Raw genomic sequence first — 24,152 nt, forward strand, 5'->3', positions numbered from 1 at the left:
TCACGGAGGAACCCTCGTCCGTGCTCTATGGTAAAATACCACCTGTGGAGCTTCACCTCAAATTCCCACCTCATCCCCGTGAAGGGGAGACAGAGGTTTCGTCTGGTTTTCCACCACTGTGCCTTTGGCAAGAACTGGTGTGGCACCCTCCACATACCCTTGTCACCTCCTAGCACAGCTCAGCGCCCTTTCAGTGAGACTGCCGCCCCCCAGGCCCCTCAGGCCTCCTCCTTCCCAGCCGCCGGGCCCAGAGCTGCCCCATGCAGTGGCCCCGTCCCAGCGTGGTGTGGTGGGGGCACTGCCCCAGCCCTGGGCACCTCAGGCAGGAAGCTGGCAGAGGCCAGGGCCGCCATTCGAACTGGGGCAGATGGTTTTACCGGGAGGAAGTTGACAGTTCGACTTCAAACGTGGGTGACGCAGGCCCCACGCTGTCTCCTGCCCCCCCCCGTCCCACCCCTGCCGGCGTCTGCCCGCCCCACCCCCTCCTCCCCGAGAGGGAGACCCAGGACCAGACACCTTTCACCCACGGGTGCCGAGCTTGCCAAGGCTGAGGCAAGAGGAGGCCGCGCCCATGGGGTTTCAGCAACCGCCGCCGGCCGCCCTGTACCTGCTTGGGGTGCTGGGTGAGTACCGGGGCACGTACCGGGCTACTGGGACTCGGGGTGCAAGGAGGGTGCCAGCTCTTGCCCTGGTCTGATGCAGGCCTGCATGTCCCCTCTCTGGAGCATCACAGAGGGTTGGGGGCCGCCCTGCTTGTCCCCCCATCCTTTTACCACCTGTCCCAGCTCTGCTTCGTTCTTGCACTGTGGGGGTCTTCCTGCACCCGTCCAGGTGGGACCCACGCGAAATCAGACTCTCAGCCCCCATCTGTGGGTGAGCCTCCCCTGCAGCCCCCCCCCCACCTTAAGTGTCCGGCCTTTCCCTAGATGCACCCAGGCACAGGGCACCCACAGTCTCCTGGGCAGTTCTGATGATGCTCTGAGCACAGTGGGCCATGGCAGGGTGGGGGCTGCCTCTGAGAACACAGCTGAGCATGTGCCAAAGACTCCCTTAGTTCCAAGTCCTCCTGACTCTCCCGGAGGTGCCCCAGCCAGGCCGGCCAGCCAGGGTGTGAGCACACACTGGGTCTGCTCTCACTCCAGGCCCAGGGGAGGGGCCAGTGTGGAAGCAATCTGGGGCCTCTGAGAAGCTGGCTGGGGGTCAGGTTAGAGGTGGGTGAGCCTGGGGCCTCCTGTTTGCTGGGAGGGAGTTGATGGAAGCTGGCGGTCCCCGAATTTATGAAATGCAGGGGGTGAACTGGGTGAGGTCTGACCACTTCTCAGGGGTTTGGAGGGTACTGCGGGGTGAGAGAGATGCTCGACCGCAGGCCAGGTGAGAACGGGGGGTGTTTCGGCTTCCCAGTTTGGAGGGAAAGGACCGGGGGCCATGGCCTGCCTGATCAGGGAGCCTCAGTCCCTCCTAGACAGGCTGGTGTGTAGTGTGAGTAGTGTGAGTAGGTGTGAATGTGTGTGTGAGGAGGTAAGTGTGTGTTGGTGTGTATGAGAAGTGTGTGTGTGTGTGTGTGTGTGTGTGTGTGTGTTCATGGGCCAGACACATCTCCAAATGTAGGTTTCCCTTCTGCCCGTGCATGTGATGACGGCCCAGCTGCTCGCATGTTCACACAGCCCTTCTCACATGAACCGCAAGACATACAAAATGCCTTCTGTCCCCAGGGCAGAAGCCTAGAGATGGGACCCTCCTGAGGAGCTGCTGTGGCCTCCTTGGCCCTGGGGATTCCTAGGATGGGGTCCTTGATGCCCCGGGGCAGGGAGGCTGGCCAGGCTGACCAGGGGATGGGAATGGGGTCCTGCTCTCTGGGCCTCCCATCTGAAGCCCATCATGGGGCCAGGCTTCTGGCAGGATCAGGCAGCTCCCCGAGGCCAGCAGAGCCGGGATTCAGGGAGACTGGGAGGCAGCACCTTCCCCGGGAGTATGGGAACCATCTAGAACCCCAGGAGCTCATGCTTTCCGGTGTGTGTGTTTGTGTGAACTGGCAGATAATAAGCATTCCCATTGTTCAATGGGTCACCGCTTACAAAATACCTTTAAAACCATTTTCTTCTGTAAGCTTCAGAACAGCCTAGGAGGAGGGGCAAACCCCAGTGCCCCATTTTATAGTCGGGAAACCAGAGTTCCAGAAAAGCCAAGAAGCAAAGCCCAGGGCACGGCAGCTAGTAAGCAGCAGGGACCCGGGGCCCACACTCCTGCTCTCACAGAGACCCCCTGTTACCCTAAGAGCACAGACACACCAAAGCCACTCCCACAAGTAGGAAAATGGCCACAGGTCACAACTACCTCGTCAGACATGCCCCACCAAGGGCAGGGGACACCGAGGGCCAGGGCTGGGGCTGGGGGCCAACAGCACGCATACCCTTTGAGCCATTCCGGGAAGAGACACCTGGCCACCAGAGCCCTGGGGACGCTGTGTCTCCTGGCTGGCCATCAAGGTTGTGACTAGGGGATCTTTGGGGCACGAAGATGCCCACAGCACGCCTGGGGTGGTAGTGACAGCTGGTCCCCTCTGTCACTGCCCTTAGCCCCAACCTGCCTGGGGCTCACCTTGCTGGGGGAGCGGGGTTTGGAGACAGCCCTGACGGTCAGGCCCGGCCACCAGGATGGCAGAAGCCAGCACTGGGGCCATGGCAAAGTCATGGGCTCTGCAGTTTGGATTCTGATCTGCCGCTTGCCAGCTGGGTGACCTTGGACCATACTGTAAGCCTCAGTTTCCTCCTCTGCAAAACGGGAATAATAAGAGTCTGTGTCTCGTGTAGAGATTTGTAAGGATTAAACGAATCGATGAATGCGGAGCTCTGCGTAGGAATGTCAGTTCGAGCGTAGTAAGTGCTCAGTAAGCATGGATGGTCCTAGTAATTACTACCATCATCATCACCAGGGTCGGAGTCGGCAGGGAGCAAGTGAGGTAGGGACGTGGTGGAGAGTCTCGCCAGACGCCAGCCTGGCCCTCGCTCCTTCTGTTCCCCAGTCCTCTGACCCAGGCGACTCCCGCCTTCATTCATCCACCTACAAATATTTATGGGCCATCTGCTGTGCGTCCAGTGCTGTGTAAGGCGCTAGGGCTCCAGCAGTAAACAAGACGGGAGTCCTTCCGCTCGTGCAGGGAGCACCCAAAATAGTTACAAATTCCTAAATATTGTGGTGAGTGCGAGGCAGAACACAACAGCACCTGTGACTCGGTGGTCAAGCTCCCCGAGGAGCGGGCCCAGTCCAAGGGGAGGGCCTCTCTGAGGCGGTGGTGTCTCCTCAGAGACACGGACGCAGGAAGGAGCCAGCCAGGCAGAGCAGAGGGGGAAGTGTCCCATAGGGGTTGGCAAGGACAAACGCAGAGGGCAGGACAGGACCGAGAGGGGCTGGGCATCCACAGGAGACAGGGGGGCGGCCCGGGGGCTCTAGCTTCGAGCAGGCTTGGCCGGCCCGCTGTTCCCTTGCTGGCTCTGGGCGCAAAGAATCCAGCGCCCAGCCCCCCAAGCTCCCCACTCCCAGTGGGGAATAGAGAAACCCGGCGGCTCCGGGGCTGGCACTGGCCCTTCTGGTCACTCTGTCCAGCCCCAACACTTCCCCACAGAGCCAAGGAGGGATTTCAACTCCGCCTGATGAAACTGATTGAACACCTAGCCCGTGTGTGCATGTGTGTGTACGTGCGGCGTGTGTCCTTGTGTGCATATGTATTTTGTGTGCACGCATGTGTGTGAAGGCCTGTGGGGCTTTGGAGTCACGCGGATTGGGGTTTGATTTCCTTTGAGCCCCTCACAAATGCTAAGAACACTTCTCAGAATCTCAGTCTTCTCATCTATAAAATGGGGATGACCACCGCACCCACCTTCAAGGACAATGCAATTGTAAATCTGGTTCATTCACTCATTCAGACAGCAAGCGTTTATTGAGCACCTACTATGTGCTGGCCACTATTCGAAGTGCTGGGGACACAACTGAACCATCGAAATCCCCGCCCCGGCAGATCCAACATAAGAATCGGGGTGTGATGCGGAGACAGACAATGACGGCATGGGTGCTGGGAGGTCATGAGTGGGGTGGGGCTGGGGGGTTGGGAGTGCTGGGCACCATGCTTACCCAAGGAGGGTGCAGCGGGTCTCGTGAGAGGATAATGTTTGGGCAAATGCTTGTAGGAAGTGAGTGAGTACACAGTGTGGGCCTGGGCAGGACGATCCAGGCAGAGGGGCAGAGTAGAGGAGGAAGTGTGATGAGTGTCCTCAAAAGGAACGGTCCCCCACACCTTTCCAGGTCCACACACCCTTATCCCCAACCTTGGGCCAGACGCATTTGGGAATTCGGAATTTTCCAGATTGTGGGTCATACTGTGTAGGTGCTGTGTGCTCATCACCCGCTAATGAGGTCTTGGGCAACACCCCCGAATCGAACACATTCCCATTCAGTGAAACATGAATTCACACCCTAAGAGAGACCCATAAAGGCTGCAAATACCCTCCTGCCAAGTGCACTAGAAAAGACTTACGGTTTTGGGTTCTGAGTTGCAGATGAAGGATTATAGCCCCAGATCACTTCCTCCGTAGATACTACCATCATCACCATCATGTCCGGTTCCCATGGGAACCGTGAAACTCCCTTTGCCGTTGGGGCACAGCTGGGACAGATGTGGTGGGAACAGGATAGGAAATTGGTGGTGACTGGCAGAAGCAAAAAGCGTCCTGTGCCACCGCAATCACCCATGGAGACATCCACGGTGAGCCCTTCCCTCCTTGGCCTCAGTTTCCCCTCTCTGTACCCCGGGGTGAGCAGGCTCCAGGGTCTCCCAGTGGTAGATTCCTGTGATGCGGTGGTGTTGGGGTTTCTTGTCCTGACTCTACCATCAGCAAGCTGTGTGACCTTGGGCAAGTCGCTCGGCCTCTCTGAACCTCAGTTTGCTGATCTGAAAATGAGAATGAGCGTGGGCCATGGGTGGAAAAAACTTTGGGATTTGTGACGCTCTGAACAAAACGGAGGGCTTGTCACTGTCCCAGTAGAGATGCAGTGGAAATTCGTGCAAATTCAGTTGGACACAGCAGGCCACCAGCGAGAGAGCGCTCACGATTTAGACTGTGACAGCCATTCTGTCTGCGATCGGCTCACATCCACGGGTCGGCACAGGCCCCGTGAGTGGGATTAGAGGCCCAAATCCGCTGTTCCTTCTGTGGGCACCAGTCCCGGGCTTCTCCTGACATAAGCTCGGTGTGACTCTCTGCGTGTCTTGCACATAAAAAGGCTCCTGATCAAAAACCAGCCACTTCATCTGGTTCTCCACCAAGAAACAGAATTTGGGGCCTTTGTGATCTTTGCTTCCCTAGAGCCTTGATAGAGACGCGGGGTAGACAGCGCTCTGCTGATTAGTGTCATTTCAGAAAAAGGGGGTTTCTGACCTTCCAACTCAGCCTCTCATCAGAGGACGAAAGGAAGAAACATCCAGAATGCCCCCAAAAGGCAGTCCGACATGTGGTGCTCGCTGTGAATTGATGAGACGTTTGCGGACTAGTAGAGCGACTCTTTGTTCATGGAAAACACGGAAAATCTGACTTCCGACCTGGGCTAAGTCCTTCCGATTCCTGATCTGGGAATCAGGGTGCTAGTAGCCCCCTTAAGTAAGGCTGTCGGGGGTGGGGTCTCCCGTGCAGAGAGCTCGCCCTGGGGTCTGCACGAGGTAAGAGTGCCATAAATGTTCATCACTGTTCCTGTCAGTGGCATCCCAGCTCCTCGCTGGGACCTCACTGCCTTCCCAGCAAGTGGCAGCTGCAAAGGCAGACGTTCGCGGGTCCCAGCAGGGTCTGTGAGTGAGCCTGGGGCCGGCCAGCCTGGGCCAAGTTCTGGCTCTGCTGAGTCCTGCAAAGGGGAACCGCTAACACGGAACACTCACCAGCAATTCCCAAACCCAAACAACACCTACAGATCTCCGGAAAACGCCTTTGGTGCAAATCCTGACCTGAATGAATGGCAGGCTATTTATAATCCCGCGCATCCCACATAGTGTGAAAATTCATGTTTTGCTGCAGAACCCATCACGAGTTTGAAGCTAGAGCTCCAGACACAGGGGGACAGTAAGGTGCCTCGAAGGCGCTGGTAAACCAGATCCAACAGGTTGCCACCTGGGGCTCTTGGGGATGCAGCCCAATGTGGCCAGAGCACCCTCTTTTTCTTTTTTCTTTTTTTTATTTATTTTTTTAATTTTATTTTATTATGTGAGTCATCGTACATTACATCATTAGTTTTTGATGTAGTGTTCCATGATTCATTGTTGGTGTATAACACCCAGTGCTCCATTCAGAACATGCCCTCTTTAATACCCATCACCAGGCTAACCCACCCCTCCCACCCCCTTCCCCTCTAGAACCCTCAGTTTGTTTCTCAGAGTCCATAGTCTCTCATGGTTCAGCTCCTCCTCCGATTTCCCTGCCTTCATTCTTCCCCTCCTACTATCTTCTTTTTTTTTCTTAACATATATTGCATTATTTGTTTCAGAGGTACAGGTCTGTGATTCAACAGTCTTACACAATTCACAGCGCTCACCATAGCACATACCCTCCCCAATGTCTATCACCCAGCCACCCCATCCCTCCCACCCCCCTCCACTCCAGCAACCCTCAGTTTGTTTCCTGAGATTAAGAATTCCTCGTATCAGTGAGATCATATGATACATGTCTTTCTCTGACTGACTTATTTCCCTCAGCATAACACCCTCTAGTTCCAGCCATGTCGTTGCAAATGGCAAGATTTCTGTTTTTTGATGGCTGCATAATATTCCATTGTATATATATACCACATCTTCTTTATCCATTCATCTGTTGATGGACAGCTTGGCTCTTTCCATAGTTTCATCCTATTTTTCAAGAACATCTGGCTCTTCGGATTTTTTTTAAGCTAAGCAAAACAGAAAGGAACCTTTTTTTTTTAATTGAAAAACATGTTAAGCACCACGCAAAGCAAATACAACCCAGCCAGGGCCTGATGTAACCTACTGTGTGGCTGCACCGAGAACCAGAGCGAGAATCACCGGGAATGCTGGGGAGGCAAGAGGACGGGGCGGGGGGGTGGGGGTGAGGGTATAAAAGTCTCGGGGCTGCCTTCAGGAACGCATGCACTCCTCACAGAGATCCTGCCAGAACAGCAGGGTTGGAATGGCTGAGTCTCTGTAAATGGGGGGATGAAGAGAGAGGCCAGGAGAGTGAAACGCCTTCTAACTCCCTCGGGCTTTCTCGGCCCTGCGCTCAGCCTGGGCTCAGCTACTCCAAGCCCGAAATTGTGGGGGTCCGAGCGGAGGCTGACAGGGGAGAGAAGGGGCCTTTGGAGGATTCTCATTCCTGGCCCCAGCTGCTCGGCTGCAGCTGTGGATGGCGGATTAGGAAATGGCAAGTGCATCCGAGCCCCGCGTCCCTCATGGCCCCCAGGGTCTCCAGGCTTCTGTTTGCAGCTCCTGCAACAGCAGAGCCGGGGGCCTCGGGCTGCATGCGGGGCCGGCTGAGCTGCAGCCCCGGATGGTCTCGGAGGGAACCTGAGCATAGTCCGCAGGGTTCCAGGGAAGGAGGCCCCTGGTTGCACCCCTGTGAGGAGCAGCTGAGAGAATGAAAATATGTCTCGGACAATGAAAACCTGAGCATATCTCTGGACACACAGAAAGAAGAAGCATCCAGAAGGCTCGGAGTCAGTCACTCATCTCACATCCAATTCTGCCCGGCCCCTGCCAGCCACTGAGATACATCAGGAACCAAAAGTTATAGATCAGAGAAGTCTGAAGGGAGAAGAAGGTGAGGGATTGTGGCGTCAACTTCCTCATTTTACAGATGAGGAAACCAAGTCCAAGGAGGTTGAGTGACTTGCCAAGATCACAGAGAGCAAGTTCGTGGAAAAGTCTCCTCATGGCATGTTTCACTAACTGAACGGAATTCCAAGTTCTTCCCGTTCCTCAGGTCTGCACGCCACGAACATGCAGGGCGTTGGTGAAGGGAGGGGAGGCAGCTTGGCCCAGCAGTCAAGAGCACAGAGTCTGTGACAGATGGCTTGGCTTTGAGTCCCAGCCCCAGCAGTGACCTGCTGCTTAGCAGCTTAGTTCATCTTCCTCCACTTCTTCAACTATAAAATGGAGATCAAAATAATAGTGCCCTACTGGAGCACCTGGGTGGCTCAGTTGGTTAAGGACCCGACTCTCGGTTTCAGCTCAGGTCGTGATCTCAGGGTTGTGTGATCGGGCTCTGTGATGGATGGGAAATCTGCTTGAGGATTCTCTCTCCCTCTCCGACTGCCCCTCCCCTCACTCGCACATGCTCTCTCCTCTCTCTCTAAAAGAAATAAATAAATCTTACAAACAACGATAGTGCCTATTTCATAGAGCTATGGTGAGGTTTGAGAGAGTTAACATATACAAACGCCTGGTTAAATGTGAACTCTAAAAGTGTTGCCGGTGGTGATGATGGTGATGGTGAGGCTGATGGTAAGGCTGATAGTCATGGTGATGATGATGATGGTGAAGGCAGTGGTGCTGTCGTTGATGGTAATAGTGATCGTGATGGTGGTGATGGTGAGGCTGATGGAGGTAGTGATGGTGATGGCGATGATAGTCATAGTGATGGTGATGATGGTGAGGCTGATGATGGTGAGGCTGATGGTAGTCATGGTGATGGTGATGATGGTGAGGCTGATGGAGGTAGTGATGATGGTAGTGATGATAGTCATGGTGATGGTAGTCATGGTGATGCTGGTGACAGTGATGGTGGTGACAGTGACAGTGATAGTGATGGTGAAGGAGGGAAGAGCCAGGAAATGCTGCTCCACCGAGGACATCAGGCGCCCAGACGGAGGCAAAGCCCTGGGATACCAGATGCCCTTCCTCAACAGAGCATTTTGGGGATTTTACTTGGTTCTCCAGCTTGTTCAGTCTTTCCCAAGAACGTTCTCTGAGAGGGGCCTGGGCCATCCTGTGTGAGATCTGCCAGAATGGTCTGGTCTGGCCCCTGCCTCCAGGGGTTCCAACATCTAGGGGCTCAAGCCCCTCGGGGACAGGGTCTAGGCTGCGTTCATCTCTGCATCCCCGAACTTGGCACTCTGGAGGCATAACGAGGTGGCAGCGAGCACGGGTTTGGAAGGCAGACTCACGGCTTAAATCCAGGCCCTGGCAGTTGCTGGAAGTGTCCCCCTGGACAGGGCATTCTCCGTCTCCCAACGTCTACACCATGAATATATTCAACTGCCATCACAGAGCCGTGTGGAAGGGTAAGAGTGATAGCTGTCAGGAGCCACCCTGAGTGCTGAGTACGCAGTAGGTGCTCAATAATCGGTAGCTGCTGTTAATAATGAACATTGACCGTGGTGACCTGGGGAATATGAAGTTCTCGAGTAGGAAAGAGAAGTGGCGAGCCCTCCACGCCTCCCAGGCCGGCAAAGCACCCCAGCCGTCCTCCTGGCGCCTGCCCCAGGCCCCGCCGGCTCCACAGCCAGTGGCCCAGCTCCGAGCACTGGACGCCAAGACCTCACAGTGTTATCACCAGGAGCCTTGGCTGCGGGGAGAGGGCCGACTGGCTGGGGCCTGTCTTCCCTTACAATTCTACCACCAGCTCCAGGACACTCAGGCAGAAACAGGCTTTTTAAAACACACCTTTTTTTTTTTTTTTAACACGCGTCAACAATTTCTCCAAAGCAATTTCAATGGAACCATTTACTTCCTAAAGTTGTCATCCTGACTGTCCCTGCTCCCGGTTGTGAAGCGCCCAGGGGTCAGACAGATGGAAATCAGAGCCCCGACTTCAAGGCTGACAGAGCTGAGCGGCAAACGTTGGGGCGGGGGTGCTCTGAGGCCACACAAGCGCGCCCCCCTGCCCCAGGCCCACCCAAATCCGACCTCCACGGCAGCCACAGATGAGCTGGCCACGGGGGCTGCTCCGCGAGAGTCCCCGCAATGAGCCAGTTTGCCCCCCAGCTCCGGAGTCAGACGGGACTTCCCAAATGGCCCCCGTGGCTATTGAACGGGCCTGGGCAGGAGCCACCCCAGAGGGGTGGCCAGCTCCCCAAGACCCCTGTCCACTGGGGCTCTGGTCCTGACTCCTTTGTGCCCCCCAGCTGCACTATCTCAGGGGGCCCCCCTCCATCTCCGAGCTTTGACTTCCTCCTCTAAAAGCTGAGCCATTGAAGATAAATTGCTCTCATTCCTATCCTGCCTTGGGGATACTAGAAAGTAGCAAATGATGCCTGGGGTTCCCATTCTGGGTCACTCCTCTGGTTCTCTACAGCTGTGAAGTTCAAGCTCTTTTAGATTGAAAGCAACACTCACGAGGGGTTTACCCTGCAGCCGAACGCACAGAAAGGGATCCTTATCCTCACAACCAACCGTGTACTCTGACATTCTCTATTCTAGTCCACTTCATTTTGTAAAAAACGTGATGGTTGCGTGACTACCTAATTTTTAAAAAGTAATGGTTGCAAGGCCACCTATCACTGCAAAGGGAGAGCACGAGGAAACGTTGGGGGGTGATGGAAATGTTACCTTGACAATGATGGTGATCACCCAGATCTCTGTATGTGTTAACATTCATAGATCTGTGCACCAGAGGAAAATCCACTTTACTGATGATCATTTAAAAAGTAAAGTTTTAAAACGGGGAAAAATTTGATAGTTGCAACCCACTGAATTGGTTTCATGACCCACCTAGGGGTTCTGATGTATAGTATGAAACCCTGAACCCCATATTGGGGGGGTGCAAAGAGGCCACTGCTCAGGCTGTGGGTGGGTGTGAGGTGGGGTGGGGGGGTGGGGGGCAGGAGGGAGGCTCCACTTCCTGACCCTCCTCTCTCCTTTCTGCAGTCACTTCCTGCCTCGGGGGGCCCTACTGGGAGGACTCAGGTAAGGAAGAGCCATACAGAGGCCTGGAGCAGGGGGTGATGGGGGGCAGGGCTGCGATTCCATCAGGCTATAGGGGGACCTGTCAGAGTGAACCCCACCCCACAGAGAGAGAGAGCCCCAGCATGCCCAGACACGTACACCCACACTCGTATATACATTTAGATGCCCATGTGCCGACGGATGCCCTCAATGGCCTGAATGCTAGTTCTCAGGATAATTTCTATTATGACCCACTCACCATGCAGAGAAAACATACTGGCCCATAATGCACCCTGCAAAGTCCTGTTTCCTACTCGCTCCTGCCAGATCTCCCCGGTCAAATGCATTTGCAGCTGATGCTGTAGAGAGAGGCTGCACCAGATTGTAAAGTATGTGGAATGCCCTGCCTTCCAGGTTGGACTTTAAGAGGTTAGTGTTTCCCAAACAGGGCTCATGGAACGTGTTGGATAAAAGGTAGGCAACACCGTCCTTCACTGGAGACTGACTGTGTCTACCGGCCTGGGAAAGGCTCTGAGAAGTCCTGCAGTGAAGAAACCTGTTCAGTAATTTTTAACTCAGCAGTTCTCAGATTCATTGCACCCCAGACCTCACTCTTTCACATTTCTTGAGATAACATCATGCTGAATGTGTTTTGGGAGAAATGTGGCTAGAGGGTCTCAGAAGCCACGTGCAAACAGAAGGAGCCGCAGGGGCCTTGGGGGGCCCTGTCCAGGACCTAGAGCCCTGCGGTGGCATCCTAGCTCTGAGCTCTAGCAAGTGCTTTGTCCTCTCTAAGCCCCAATTTCCCCACCTATAAAATGGGGAGAACATCTGCTCCCTGGTGAGGATTCAGTGAGTCTGCTCAGGAGGGAAAGTGCAGAACATCCTGCCAATGTCAAGGGTTGGACGAGCCCCCTTTGTCTCCAACTACTCTAGCGACCTTGCCAAGCCCTAGCGCTGTGCTCTAGGCCCCAAGCCCCAAAGAAAAAGGTAGCCTGCCCAGAAGTTTCCAACCAGGGAAAAACCTCCATCCCCCAATCACTTGGAAAAACCCTTTACATTAAAAAAAAAAAAAAAAATTCTTGAATAGGTAATACAGTTGCCTGGCTGAAAACTTTAAAAATATAAAAAGACCTACAGCGATGAACCTCATTTCCATTTCTGTCCGCCATCTGCCCAGTCTTTCCCCCACCCTAACACCCCAGGTAACAACCACATAGACTCCTGTCTTGTCTCTCCTTCTAGAATCTGTGCAGATACAAATATATATCCTTTTATCCTTCACGGAGCTTTAGAAAATCACACTAGTCCCGTTCCTACCTATGATCCAACAATTCCACTCCTCGGTATTTACCCAAGAGAAACGGAACACGTGCCCACACAGACATCAGTTCACGAACGTTCCACGCGGCTTTGTTCACAGCAGCCAAATGGTGGCTAGATAAATAAATCGTGGCATAGCCACACAGCGAGACCTTATTCCACAACAAAAAGGAATGTGATGCGTGCAACGATGCAGAGAAACCCCAAATGCCGAGGGAAGGGGATCAGATGAGAAAAACAGAGTAACAGAAGCACAAACACGCTGCATGATTTGCATGATTCCATGTACATAACATTTGAGAGAAGGCAAAACGCATCCCTAACAACAGAAAGCAGATCAGTGGGCGCCTGGGGCTGGATGCAGGGGAATCAGCCGCACATGGGCACGAGGGAACTTTCCAGCTGTGTGGTGGTAGTTCCAGACGTGCATGCGTTTGTCAAGTTCCCCTGAACCACTCTCACAATGAGCGCATTTCACTGGGTCTAAATCGTACCTCAACAACATTGATTTGAGAAGTCAGAAAGAGAAAAATAAAAATGGGCAACAGGCCGTATTTCTACTGAAGCAGAACTTGCAGAGTGGGGCGATCCTGCTGGACAGTGGGGTGCTGAGCACCACCTTGCCCGCTGCTCTGAGTTCCCCTCAGCTCTGAGGTCTCCAGCCCCATCCCCTGGGGCCCGGCTGCGGGGGACCGCCTGAGTGTCTGGGAAGCCCCCCAGCCCCACCCCGCCATGCCCCCGAGGACAAAGCTCCCGCCAGCCAGGCAGGCAGCCCACGGGGTGGAAGGCAGCCTGGCTGGGTGAGAGCCTGGTGGGGAGAGGGCAGAGGAGGGTTCCCAAGGAGGGGAACCCCCACACACACACACACCTCTTTGACCCCCAGGGAACCCGGTGAGACTGACAGGCTCCAGCTCGCCGTGCCAAGGGCAGCTGGAGGTCCTCCTCGGGCCCACGTGGCACACAGTGTCTAGCTGGAGCTGGGGACAGAAACCAAACCACTGCGAGGACCCCAAGAAGGCCTCGAAGCTCTGCCGGAGCCTGTCTTGCGGGGACGCCTTGGCCTTGGCCCACTTCCCTGACTTCAACAGTCCCCAGGCCCCGGTCACCTGCCATGGACACCCGGGGTCCTTCTCCAACTGCAGCTCCAGTGAGGCCACCCAGAGGAGCCCTCTGGGCCTGATCTGCCTAGGTGGGTGACTAGCCAGCCACACGGGTCCCCTGGGCCTGCGCACCAGCCCCTGGGGAGGCTGCCCAGGACCTGGGATCTGGGGCCCGAGCTGGCAGGTGGAAGGAGGTCCTGACTTACAACAATCCCCCCGCAGAAACATATACTGGTGGGGAACTGGAGGGGAAGGGCTGAGGGGGTGCTGGCACCTGTCTGGGGGGATGGAAGAGGTCGAAAACCTGGTTCTGCCATTGCTAACATTCCCGTCTCCTCTTAACCTTCACTTTACCAACGGTAAAATGGGCTGGTGCTGCCCACCCACAGGACGCTTAGAGACAATGTGGATCAAGTGGGCCTAATGGGGCAAATGGCACTTACATCACGCGTTCTAGGTCTTTCTCCAAACTGTCTGGTACCCCAGCCCTCCCCCGACCCCACATTCTTTCCCCCCAACCTCCAGTCCTCCCTCCCAGGGCTCCTGCCTCTCCCTCACCAGAGTATCTCATTGCAGAGCCACAGAAGACAACAGCTCCTCCCACGAGCCCCCCACCCACCACCACTCCAGAGCCCACAGGTAAGAGAATTCTGAGATTCCTGGCGGCAGGGTACGGGATTTAGCAAATAAAAACCTGGGATGCCCCGTTGCATTGGAATTTCAAGTGAACATGAAAAAATTTAGTCGTAAGTAGGTCCTGAGCAACATTTGGTAGCTCACCACCTCCCACAGCTGTCGACCTGTCTTTCCTTGGAGCCAGGCAAGCGAGGCCCCCCACAGCCAGCCGGGCAGCGCTCAGGCCCGCTCCCCGCTTTCTCCCTCCACAGCTCCTCCCAGGCTGCAGCTGGTGGCTGGACCCGGGGGCCTGCGCTGCGCCGGGGTGGTGGAGTTCTACTACGGCAGCCTGGGGGGGGCCATCGGCTATGAGGCGCAGGACCAGGACGGGACCCAGGACCTGAAGAACCGCATCTGTGCGGCCCTCCATTGTGGCTCCTTCCTGAGGCATCTGCCGGAGGCCCAAATGACCAGGACCCAAGATCCAGGGGACAGCGAGCCCTTACCCGTTCGATGGAAGATCCAGAACGCGAGCTGCGCCTCTCTGGAACAGTGCTTCGGAAAAGTCCCCCCCTATGAGGGCGGCCAAGCTCTGGCCCTCGTCTGTTCTGGTGAGTGAGACCCCGCGAGGACCCATGGGGCGCCCCCAGATGCTCTGCCACCACCTGGTCCCAGAAACCCCTGCATGGAGCACTGGGCACTGGGCACCATGGAGAATGGGAGGGAAACAGAGGGCGGGGTGGGGTCAGGAAACTACACTCCTACCCAACGCCCTGGAGATCTCCGCAAAGTAACATGGAACAAGCTCAAATGCTCCGGCGGCCTGGCTGCCGCTTGGGAAGGTGGGAGCAGCCAGGACGTCCAGGACGAGGCGAGGTCCCCTCAGGGGTTTGGAAGGAGGAGAGGAGCGTGGGTTTGGTGGAGCAGAGGTCCCACCTCTTTAAGTGGGACTCATGACTTGTGGCAAGGATCGAAGCAGGTGGAGCACTGGGAGGGGACCAGCCTTGCAGGAGGGCACGGAAGAGGCTGGAGCAGGGGTGACAAGTGGGAGGTCCCCCGGGCACAGTGGGCAGAGGGAGACCAGAGCAGGTCCCCAGAGAGCTCCCCGAAGAGGCTCCTGCACAATGACAAGAAGCCTGGCGAATCTGGTATGGCTGAGGGGAGGAGACCAAAAGAGGATGGTCTTGGGGACCCCAAAACCAGGATCACTGGGGAAGTGGAGGAGGAAGAGACCACAGGTCAGAGTAAGAATAATCATAGCATGCCTCGGGAGGGAGTGGGTTCCCATCACCAGTCCAGACTATAAGAAGTCAGACTTACTGAGCACTTCCTTGGTGCTAGAGACCTTCCCAAGACGGTCGTTCATTTTCACAACAACCTGAGGAGGTGGGTGCTATTATTACTCCCACTTTACAGATAAGGAAGCTGAGGCTCAGAGAAGTTAAATTTCTTGCCCAATATCACAGAGCATTAGCGGTGACACTCAAGCAGTGTCACTCCAGAGCCTGCTGTCTAAGCCTTAGCTACCAAAAGCATGGTCCTGGACCAGCGGCACCAGCTACATCAGGCTGGTTAGAAATGCAGATGCACAGGCGTCACCCCGGACCTACTGAATCCGATCTGCATCTCAGCAAGGTCCTATGGGTGTGTGTGCACACATCTGGGAAGCCTTGCTCTGGACCACTGGGCTATCCCGCAAGTACACCCGCCCCCACCCCCTACCCTCCCCACCCCCCAACCACCGCCCAGCCCCGTGGATACCTGGTGTGAATCAGTGAGACACGGCCCCCTCCAGGTAGAAGCAGCCCCCAGGGTTTCTCCGCCCGATGAGGGGAGATGGTCTGGCTCTCAGCCCCACCCGCCACTGCCCTCCCGCAGTCTACAACCTGCAAAACCAGACAGGGAGGGCTTGCCTTTGAAATTCTGTTCTAAGTAGAAAATTTCCTAGGGCCTTTCAGACGGATGTTGCTATGGAAACAGGCCAAGCTGGCGAGATCACAACTCACTCTAACCTGAGCACAGATGGGCCTCAGTCCTGGAGCCCAGGCCCCACCCTAACAAGCAGAAATGGACTCAGTCCTTTCATGAAAGCCCACCCCTTGGGGCTGGGCAGCAGGATTCCTGGGTCCTGTCTCACCCCTGAACTGCCAGGACCCAGAGCAGGAAGCGTTTCCCATTCCTGGGCCTCAGTTTCTCCTTTCTGAAAAGCCCTCCCACCTCCCAAGGAGCAGCAGGCGAAGGAGAGGATGGTTCTCAGAGGGACTTGGACCCAGGGGGAGCCTGTTTCTCATTGCTCTTCTCTTACCCTCACCTGCCTGGGGGCCCCGGGCATCGGGCATCGCCACTCTGCAGCTTCTTCCCTGAAAGTGCCCGTGGTGTCACATCTCAGGGTAGCTACCAGCAGCTGCCCATACATGCAAGAGCATGATGGGGGAAATGCCAGAAGATGCCAGAAGGAGGGAAGGACAGAAAGGAAGGTGATACCAGCCCCCCCCCAACAAGCTGGGCTTTGCCAGGGCCCCCCCTTGGCCAGCCACACGGGGCCCCAGTGGCCAGGCACGTAGGCTAGGGCCGAGGGAGCGCCCTCCAAACCCGCCATGTGCCTTCCGTTGCTTCCCCTCTCCAGATTTCCAGCCCAAGGTGCAGAGCCGCCTGGTGGGGGGCAGCGGCTTGTGCGAAGGCTCCGTGGAGGTGCGCCAGGGCAAGCGGTGGGACGTCCTGTGCGACGTGCCCCGGGCCAAGGGCACAGCGCGGTGGGAGGAGGTGTGCCAGGAGCAGCAGTGCGGCAAAGTCAACTCCTACCGGGTGCTGGATGCCGCCGAGAAGACCTCCCACGGCTTCTCCTGTCCGCAGGAGAAGCTGTCCCAGTGCCACCAGCTACAAGAGAAAAAAGCCCACTGCAAGAGGGTGTTCGTCACGTGTGAGTTGGCCACAGCCGACCGGGGCAGAGGGCAGTTCTGGATTTTCCCTCTAGGACCTAAGCACTGAGCGTGTTTCTGAGGGACAGGCTCCAGGACTAGACAGAGAGCTGCGGAGCCCTGGAAAAGGATGGAGAGCTGGCAAATTGGGGGCGGGGTGTGGCAATGGTGCTCAGACAGCAATGAACATGAGCCATAAAGAGGAGACTGGCCTTGAAGGATGAGAGAGCTTTCATTCTATCTTCTAGTCTTCCAGGATGGAAGACAGAAAAGCAAGGGAGAAATAGTAATCGAATAACGCACAAAAGAGGGATGGACGGATGGATGGATGGATGGTTGGATGGACGGACAGATGGACGGACGGACGGGTGGGTGGATGGATGGATGGATGGATGGATGGGTGGATGATGGATGGGTGGACGGATGGATGGACGGACGGACGGACAGGTGGGTGGATGGATGGGTGGATGGATGGGTGGATGATGGATGGGTGGACGGATGGATGGACGGACGGACGGACGGGTGGGTGGATGGATGGATGGATGGATGGGTGGATGATGGATGGGTGGACGGATGGACGGACGGACAGGTGGGTGGATGGATGGGTGGATGGATGGGTGGATGGCTATTAGCATATGATGGCAAGGTGATCACTTATAAGCAACTGGCAAAGGGTAGAAAGTTAAATAGTCGATAACAAGAGTGGCCAATGATAGCTGGATGATGAAGTGCTGGATAATAGGGAGTAGATAGATGAATGGGTAGCAGAGAATTCCAGAGACGGCTGGAGAGGCGGGTGTATAACTGCCTTCTGCCCATGCTGGTGTTACTGCCAGGAGCAAGGGGGGCGGGGGGAGCCGGCCAGCCAGCAGCCTCCCTCTGAGCAGACGGTTCCGATGGCCCGGGCAGGACCGCCCTGACCTCTCTGCCTCCCCCAGGCCAGGACCCAAACCCCGCAGGCCTGGGCGCAGGCACCGTGGTGAGCATCATCCTAGCTCTTGTGCTCTTGGCAGTGCTGCTGGTCGTGTGCGGCCCTCACGCCTACAGGAAGCTGGTGAAGAAATGTAGGTGCGGGTGCCCCAAACCCCGTCCCTTTCAAGCCCCTGTGAGGGGAGCCGGAGGGGCGGAAGAGGGCACCTCCGCTTTGCCACGCTTCCCCTCCCCTCCTCCCAGCCCCTCTCGCCCCCGCCCCTCCTCCTCCCCCAACCCCTCCTCCCCTTCCTCCAACCCCTCCTTCCCCTCCTCCCCCCCCCCCCCCCCCCCGCCCCTCCTCTTCCCCCCTTAGGAACAGAAAGTCAGAAACCTGGTAAGCGCTAATTGGCCCACACCTGACCCCGCCCCCACGACGCACCCCCAGGCTGAAGGGGCGTGGCCTTTTTCAGACTGGAGCACGCCCCCAGCCTCCAGATCTGGGTTCCAGGCCTGGCTCCACCCCCTAGCGACTGCAAGACGCTGATTGAGCCACTTCCTCTCTGAGCCTCAGTTTCTTCATCTGCCTAATGGGCGATTGCGCACATTGTGAATATAAGGGGCTGGTATCCTTGCCTTGCAGAACTCTGAGAAAAATTATTCAGAGACAGGAAGTGGATTAGAGAGGCTGAGGCTGAAAAGAGAAGGCCTGGAGATGCACAGTGTTGGCCAGGTCCCTAGCGCCCTCCTCAGCTTTATTCTGGTTGTAATGCCCTGTGGTTGTTTCTTCTGGAGCAGCAGCCCCCTCAACACGCTCCTTTAGCTCTAGTTGGGTCCAGTTACCCTCCTGAGCAAATCAGAAAACTGAGACGCCGGAAGACTTCAGGGGGTTAAGTCCAGCAGTCCCTCCTTCAGCTGCACCTACTGCCTCTTGCCTCCCTTCCCCCCCACCTCCCCATCCTTCCCTCCCATGATCCCTGCCCACCCCCGTCCTCATGTGCCTTTCCTGTCTCCCAGTCCGCCAGAAGAAACAGCGCCAGTGGATTGGCCCCACAGGAATGAACCAGAACAGTAAGTGTCCCGGGAGGCAAGGTCCTCCCTCAGCCCCAGCCAGTGTCCACATGGGTCATGGTTCATAGCTGACCACCATCAAAGCCAGCAGCAACTTGAGGCCTCTGGTCTCCACCATGCTCATCTAAGGTGGGACTGTGGTCGACAGATGTTACCAGGTGGTACCCCGAAAGAGGACTCCATGTTCATATAGATTTAGAAATCAGTGAGTTAAGCAACATTAGACTTGGTTCTTTATCTCAGGACTTATCAGAACCTTCATAGGCATTTTTGCAAGAAGGGCTGTCCAATCTTTTTCTCATGGAACAACTTAAAAAGGCCGGTCTTAAAACATTAAAACCGTTTGAAGCAGCTAGCCCATCCCGCACGCTCGTTCTTCATCCTCTCTCCCCCTAGCCACAGCCAGACCATCCTAATGGATAGAACCATGGCCCTCCTCCCACTCCACATTCTTCCCTCCCTTTTGCAAGTCAAGGTGTGTTGTGAAGTCTCTTTTACAATATAGAGCCCCTCAGCTCTAGGAGAGGAGGGATGTTATCTGCCCTATCACTTGTATTCCAATTCCCTGCTTAATAAATGCTTGATGAATGACTGACGGGCGGAAGGGCCACCCCGCCAATCAGACTGCTGGCCAACCCCAAGCTGCTCTAAAACTCTGGCCCCTGCAAGAATGAACCTGCCCAGGGAGAAAGGATAGAGGGATGCACTGAAGGAACTGTGGGTGCCCTTGCCCCCCCCATCACACAGCAGGAACAAGAAATTTAAATTCCCGGCCCCTGTTGGGAAGGAGGAGGGACAGAGCAGCGAGGCTAATGACACCGTCTCCTGCCTCTGCTCAGTGTCTTTCCATCGCAACCACACGGCGACCGTCCGGTCCCAGGTTGAGAACCCCACGGTCTCATCCGTGGAGAACGAATACAGTCAGCCGCCCAGGAACTCCCACGTCTCTGCTTATGCAGGTAAGCGGCCGCCGATGCTTCCGGGGATGAAGGCGGGTGGCAGCACGGGTCACGTGATTGCCCGGAGAAGGGATGCCCTGGGGGACAGGGGGCTCTCACTGCCCTTTGACAGCGGTCCCAGTAGGGTATGGAACGGATCCAGCCTTCCCGGGCCTCGGCTTGCCCCCCGGAGACCATGAGCCGCTCAGCTCGAGAGAAGAATACGCTGGGATGCCATTAACCACAGCACCGCTGTGACCTAACAGGCCTGTTTCTCCGCAGGGCCTTGTGGGCCGGATGGTAAATGAGGCTCCTTAGATTCCTTCCAGGCAGAACAGAGCTAGCGGGGGCCTGCAGAAGCCCTGTATTGAAGGCTCCCTGACTGGCACGAACAATTAAGCCCCAGGGAACCTGGAGATCAGTATCATTAGTGAACACTGGCTGATTTGATCAAAACAGATACAGGACTGTCAAGGCACCAGCTCATAAAGCCCCTGTGATCTTCAGGCCCCCACGGGCTCCTGGGCTCTGAGGGGCTCTCTCTGTGTTGCCTGGGGGGTTAAGCCTGCTGCAAAGGGCCTCTTTTCTTTCTGCAGCTCTGGAAGGGGCCCTGCATCGTGTTTCCACCCAGCCTGATAACTCCTCCGATAGTGACTACGATTTGCACGGGGCTCAGAGGCTGTGAAAGGTGAGCCCCGCTCCCTGGCCCCCTGGGATCCCCGAACAGCCCCACAGATAAGCACCAGCCCCTCAGTTCCTCACCTCCTGCCCGCCCTGCCCTTCCAGAATGGGGGGCTCTGCACATCTTGACCCTTTTTTTTTTTTAAGATTTTATTTATTTATTTGAGAGGGAGAGTGAGCGAGAGAGAGAGCACAAGCTAGGGGAGGGGCGGAGAGAGCGGGAGAAGCAGACTCCCCTCTGACCAGGGAGCCCCATATAGGGCTCAGTCCCAGGACCCCAGGATCATGACCTGAGCTGAAGGCAGACGCTTAACTAAGTCACCCCGGCGCCCCACATCTTGACACTTGCAGGCAGAAAGAATAAGCATTAGCAATTTAGGTGACAGGTGCTGATTTGGCAATTATAACAGAAGGATCATTGACCTTAACCCCTCCTCCTAAACTGCATCTTAGAAGGCCACCCAAAAGGGCCCCTGAGACCCCTATAGAGCTGTCAGCGGGAAGAGGGACAGCCTCTGATCCCTGACATCAAACCGGGGGCTCAGGGCCTGTCCCCGACCTCCCTGAACCCTCTCCGGGGTGTGAGGTTTCCTCCTCTGACCTGTTTCCTTCTCTCCCCACAGAACCAGGCACCAGGCACGGAACATCAAGAGCCAGACCTGTCTCCTGAGAACACTCTTGCATCCGCCACCTGGAAATAATTTCTGCCCCAGCCAGAACATGGACCGAGGCAAGGGGGCCTTCAGATATGTCCCCTGTCCCTGCAGCTGCGGGCTGCTGGAGCCTGGCCCAGGGAAGACCCCCAACACAGCCGGGCTGCCCCTCCGCATGTGGGAGCCGTGAAAGGCACAGCCCAGAAATGAGACCCCCCCCAAGCAGACATGTGGGGAGCGGTAGCCAGAGGAATTGGTTCTCTCCTCAGACTCTGACCCCAGTGAGAAGGAAGCTCCGCTCTGGGGCGTGGGGCGGGGGGGGGGGGGGGGGGGGGGGCGGGGGGGGGCTCAGTTTTCCAGTGTCTTTTTAATATGTTCTTTGTAAATAACACCTTTTCTACTTCCTGCGAGCCAGAGGGCCTCCCCTCCTCAGTGCGGGGTCCAGCCCCTGCACCCCTCTGGGGACAGCGATATAGCCGTCCTGGTCAGACGGAGCGGCTTGGCATGGCGGGCAGAGGGGAGGACGAGCGAGAGGGGGACAGCTCGCTGGGAGCCTGAAGACCTAGAAAAGGCAGAGGCCGGGCCGGGCCCCACTAAGCCCTTGGGCACCAGTCTCCTAAGGAGGCCTCTTGGGTCACAGTCTACCACTGTCTGCAGCAGCAGCAGCAGCTCTTCACAGCCCGAGCCGCAGAAGCCAAGGCTGGAAGAGCCACGGGGAGTTACGAGAAGGATATGGGGGAGGGGTGCTCACAGAATCAGGGGACCCAGGGGCACTAGCGTGCCAGAGGAGTCTGGTCAGCCCTCTGCCAACACCTTCCAACCGGGCCTCCCGTCCTCCCCAGAGTCCCGTGAGAGCCCAGCGGGCGAGCCCAGCTCTCAGACCTGCCCCGACCATGCTAGGGACCCGGACACAGGGGGCCCCCAGTAACCTTCCTACACTTGGCAGGGGTGAGGGGTTCCTCAGGAGGGAACAGAGAGGCGGCTTTTAGGGAGAGCCGTCGGGGAGCAAGAATTCCGGTTCCCCCAGAGGTCCTTCGAGCTGGACTAAGAATCAAACTGACGTGAGACGGAGTAACAGGAGAAAATCAAAGTTAATAGGAGTGTGTACGGGGAATCCACCCAGACGTGGAAATTGCAAAGCCAGGCCAAGTGAGGTCTGTGGGTCGTTTTGAACAAAGGAGAAGGCGTAGGGCTCTGGGACTTCAAAGGGGAGGAGTGCTCTTCACAGGGCAGTAAGACGAGCGGATGTTTGGTGATTAGATGTTTGCCCTGCTGTACGGATGGGCCGCTCAGATAACATTTATCCCTGGCACAACTCTTATTCTGGAAAGACCTCCAATTTAGAGTCTTCTATGCAGTTGAAGGAGGGGCAGCAGCGTCTCATGAGCACTCAGAGTCCTGATGGCCTTCGGCTCAAAACAGTCGCGAGCCAAGCGGCGCGTCCTGGGGAGGCGCACCCCCCGCCCCGACAGGGCAGAGGCTGTGGGGCGCCAAATGTCGCCGACCAGCACCTTTCTTGGTAAAAGCTCTCCACTCTCCAGCTGGGCCACCGTGCACGGCCTCAGCACAACCGTGGCCTACTTAAGCCACCCCCCCCCCCCCCCCCCCCCCCCCCCCGCACTGAGGTGTTAGGTCTCTTTAGAAAACAGTTTTCCAGGTGGTGGCAGGCCTGGGTGGGGCGCCCCCCAAAGATGTGTTTGGTAAGCAGTTGCAGAGGCGCGGTCTCGGCCTTGGAGGTGCCTTTTGTCAGGCTCCAGCCTTAGCAGGAAGACTCAGGCCACAGGCCCGGGCTGGGCGCTGCTCCCCGCCGCGAGCCCCTCACGGGCCACCTCCCTCACAGAAGAGGAGCCCGGAGGCCATGCTGCGGCCTGGGCCGCCTCGGGTCCACCCTCTTGCCTTACAGCAAGCTGCCAGAGCAGAGTAGGGGCCAGCGGCCCCCGAGCCAGAGAGGGTAGGGCTCACTGCGTGTCCCCACCCCACCCCCCACGCCAGCCCATTTCCCTAAATTACGGCACCCGCCTGACCGTCGGGGGCATGTGAGCGTGCTGAAGCCTCTCTCCATGAAGCCCCTTCAGAGAAAGTGGTGCTTCCTCTCGTCAGCCCCTCGTGCCCCCTGCCGCCACTCCAGGACCCGGGGCAAAGCCAGTGACTAGACTGTGTTGCCGGAGTGCGATTTGTCGGCTTCTTCCTACAAAGCCAAGTTGGCTTCTGACTCTCCCTGGTGTCGTGTGTCCTGAACCCTGGACACACGCAAGGCACCACCAGAGTTCAGGAGGGGGCAAAAGGCAGTAAAAATTTGACTAAAGCCCAGGGATTCTTAACGTGGGCTTCAATTCCGCAAGCTTTCTTCAGGGCGGTGGCCTCTTCGGACACCACAAAGGCACGTCCTGGTGGCGGAGCAGGTCAGCCAGCCAGGTGCCAGCCCGGCCCCCGCCCCTCCAGGCTAGGCCACCGGGTCCCTGACCCACCCACCCTGCAGTCTCCTCCCTTGCTTAAAACTGGGGGTCAAAGAGCTGTCCAAAGGACCCAACGAGACGATGCATGCATGTCGGGTGGCCCTGTTGCATATCCAGTACTGACAATCCACAGCATCTCTGCACGTTGTCCACAGGCAGCCTGTCCCGGTCACTTGGCTGGGAAGGAAAAGCAGAAGGGCTGACTGGAGGGTCCATCAGAAGCCCCCAAAGCTGCCCTTCCTGCCAAAAGCAGAAGACACCTTCCCAAACCTCATGATAGAACCAGCTGAGCTCAGGGTGGGCTGGAGAAGGAGCAGGCTGGGCAGTGGCCGAAGACCACCTGGCTCACAGCCAGCGTCGCGGCCCCTATCGGTTCAGAAACTGGACGGGCTGACGGCCGGGGGCAGGAATGTGGCACCGCCCTCGCTAGGCTGAGCCCCGTACGCCCCCTGGTGGCGACCTGTGGCAAATGTGCAGGTCCCAGCGTGGAAAGGCCGAAGATGGAAAACCAAAGTGTAGAAGAAAGGAAAAGGCCACAAGAGCCCAGACCCGGGGCAAAGGAGCAGGGGAGGGCAGCCGCTCGAGAGAGGATATCCAGATAGATGAGGCTTTGTG

The 24,152-nt window shown here is 56.8% G+C and overlaps 1 protein-coding gene across 1 annotated transcript; it reads left to right on the top strand.

Annotated features, from left to right (window-relative positions):
• The first annotated feature begins 542 nt into the window (after positions 1 to 542).
• On the top strand, positions 543 to 21,321 carry CD5 (CD5 molecule). The gene is made up of 11 exons (XM_032414288.1): positions 543 to 623; positions 10,856 to 10,894; positions 13,080 to 13,385; positions 13,873 to 13,935; positions 14,184 to 14,522; positions 16,538 to 16,831; positions 17,768 to 17,893; positions 18,756 to 18,809; positions 19,649 to 19,768; positions 20,344 to 20,435; positions 21,052 to 21,321. Exons 1-10 carry the CDS (start codon positions 572 to 574, stop codon positions 20,430 to 20,432), a joined length of 1,482 nt encoding a protein of 493 aa, XP_032270179.1. The 5' UTR covers positions 543 to 571; the 3' UTR covers positions 20,433 to 20,435; positions 21,052 to 21,321.
• Positions 21,322 to 24,152: the final 2,831 nt, after the last annotated feature.

This window comes from Phoca vitulina, unplaced genomic scaffold, assembly GCF_004348235.1.
Source record: "Phoca vitulina isolate PV1807 unplaced genomic scaffold, GSC_HSeal_1.0 scaffold16, whole genome shotgun sequence".
Taxonomy (NCBI): domain Eukaryota; kingdom Metazoa; phylum Chordata; class Mammalia; order Carnivora; family Phocidae; genus Phoca; species Phoca vitulina.

Coding starts and splice junctions, on each gene's coding strand:
- CD5 (XM_032414288.1), top strand. CDS start 572: ATGGGGTTTCAGCAACCGCCGCCGGCCGCCCTGTACCTGCTTGGGGTG. Junction 13,386..13,872: donor TCTGGGCCTGATCTGCCTAG/GTGGGTGACTAG, acceptor ATCTCATTGCAG/AGCCACAGAAGACAACAGCT. Junction 19,769..20,343: donor CCACGTCTCTGCTTATGCAG/GTAAGCGGCCGC, acceptor TTCTTTCTGCAG/CTCTGGAAGGGGCCCTGCAT.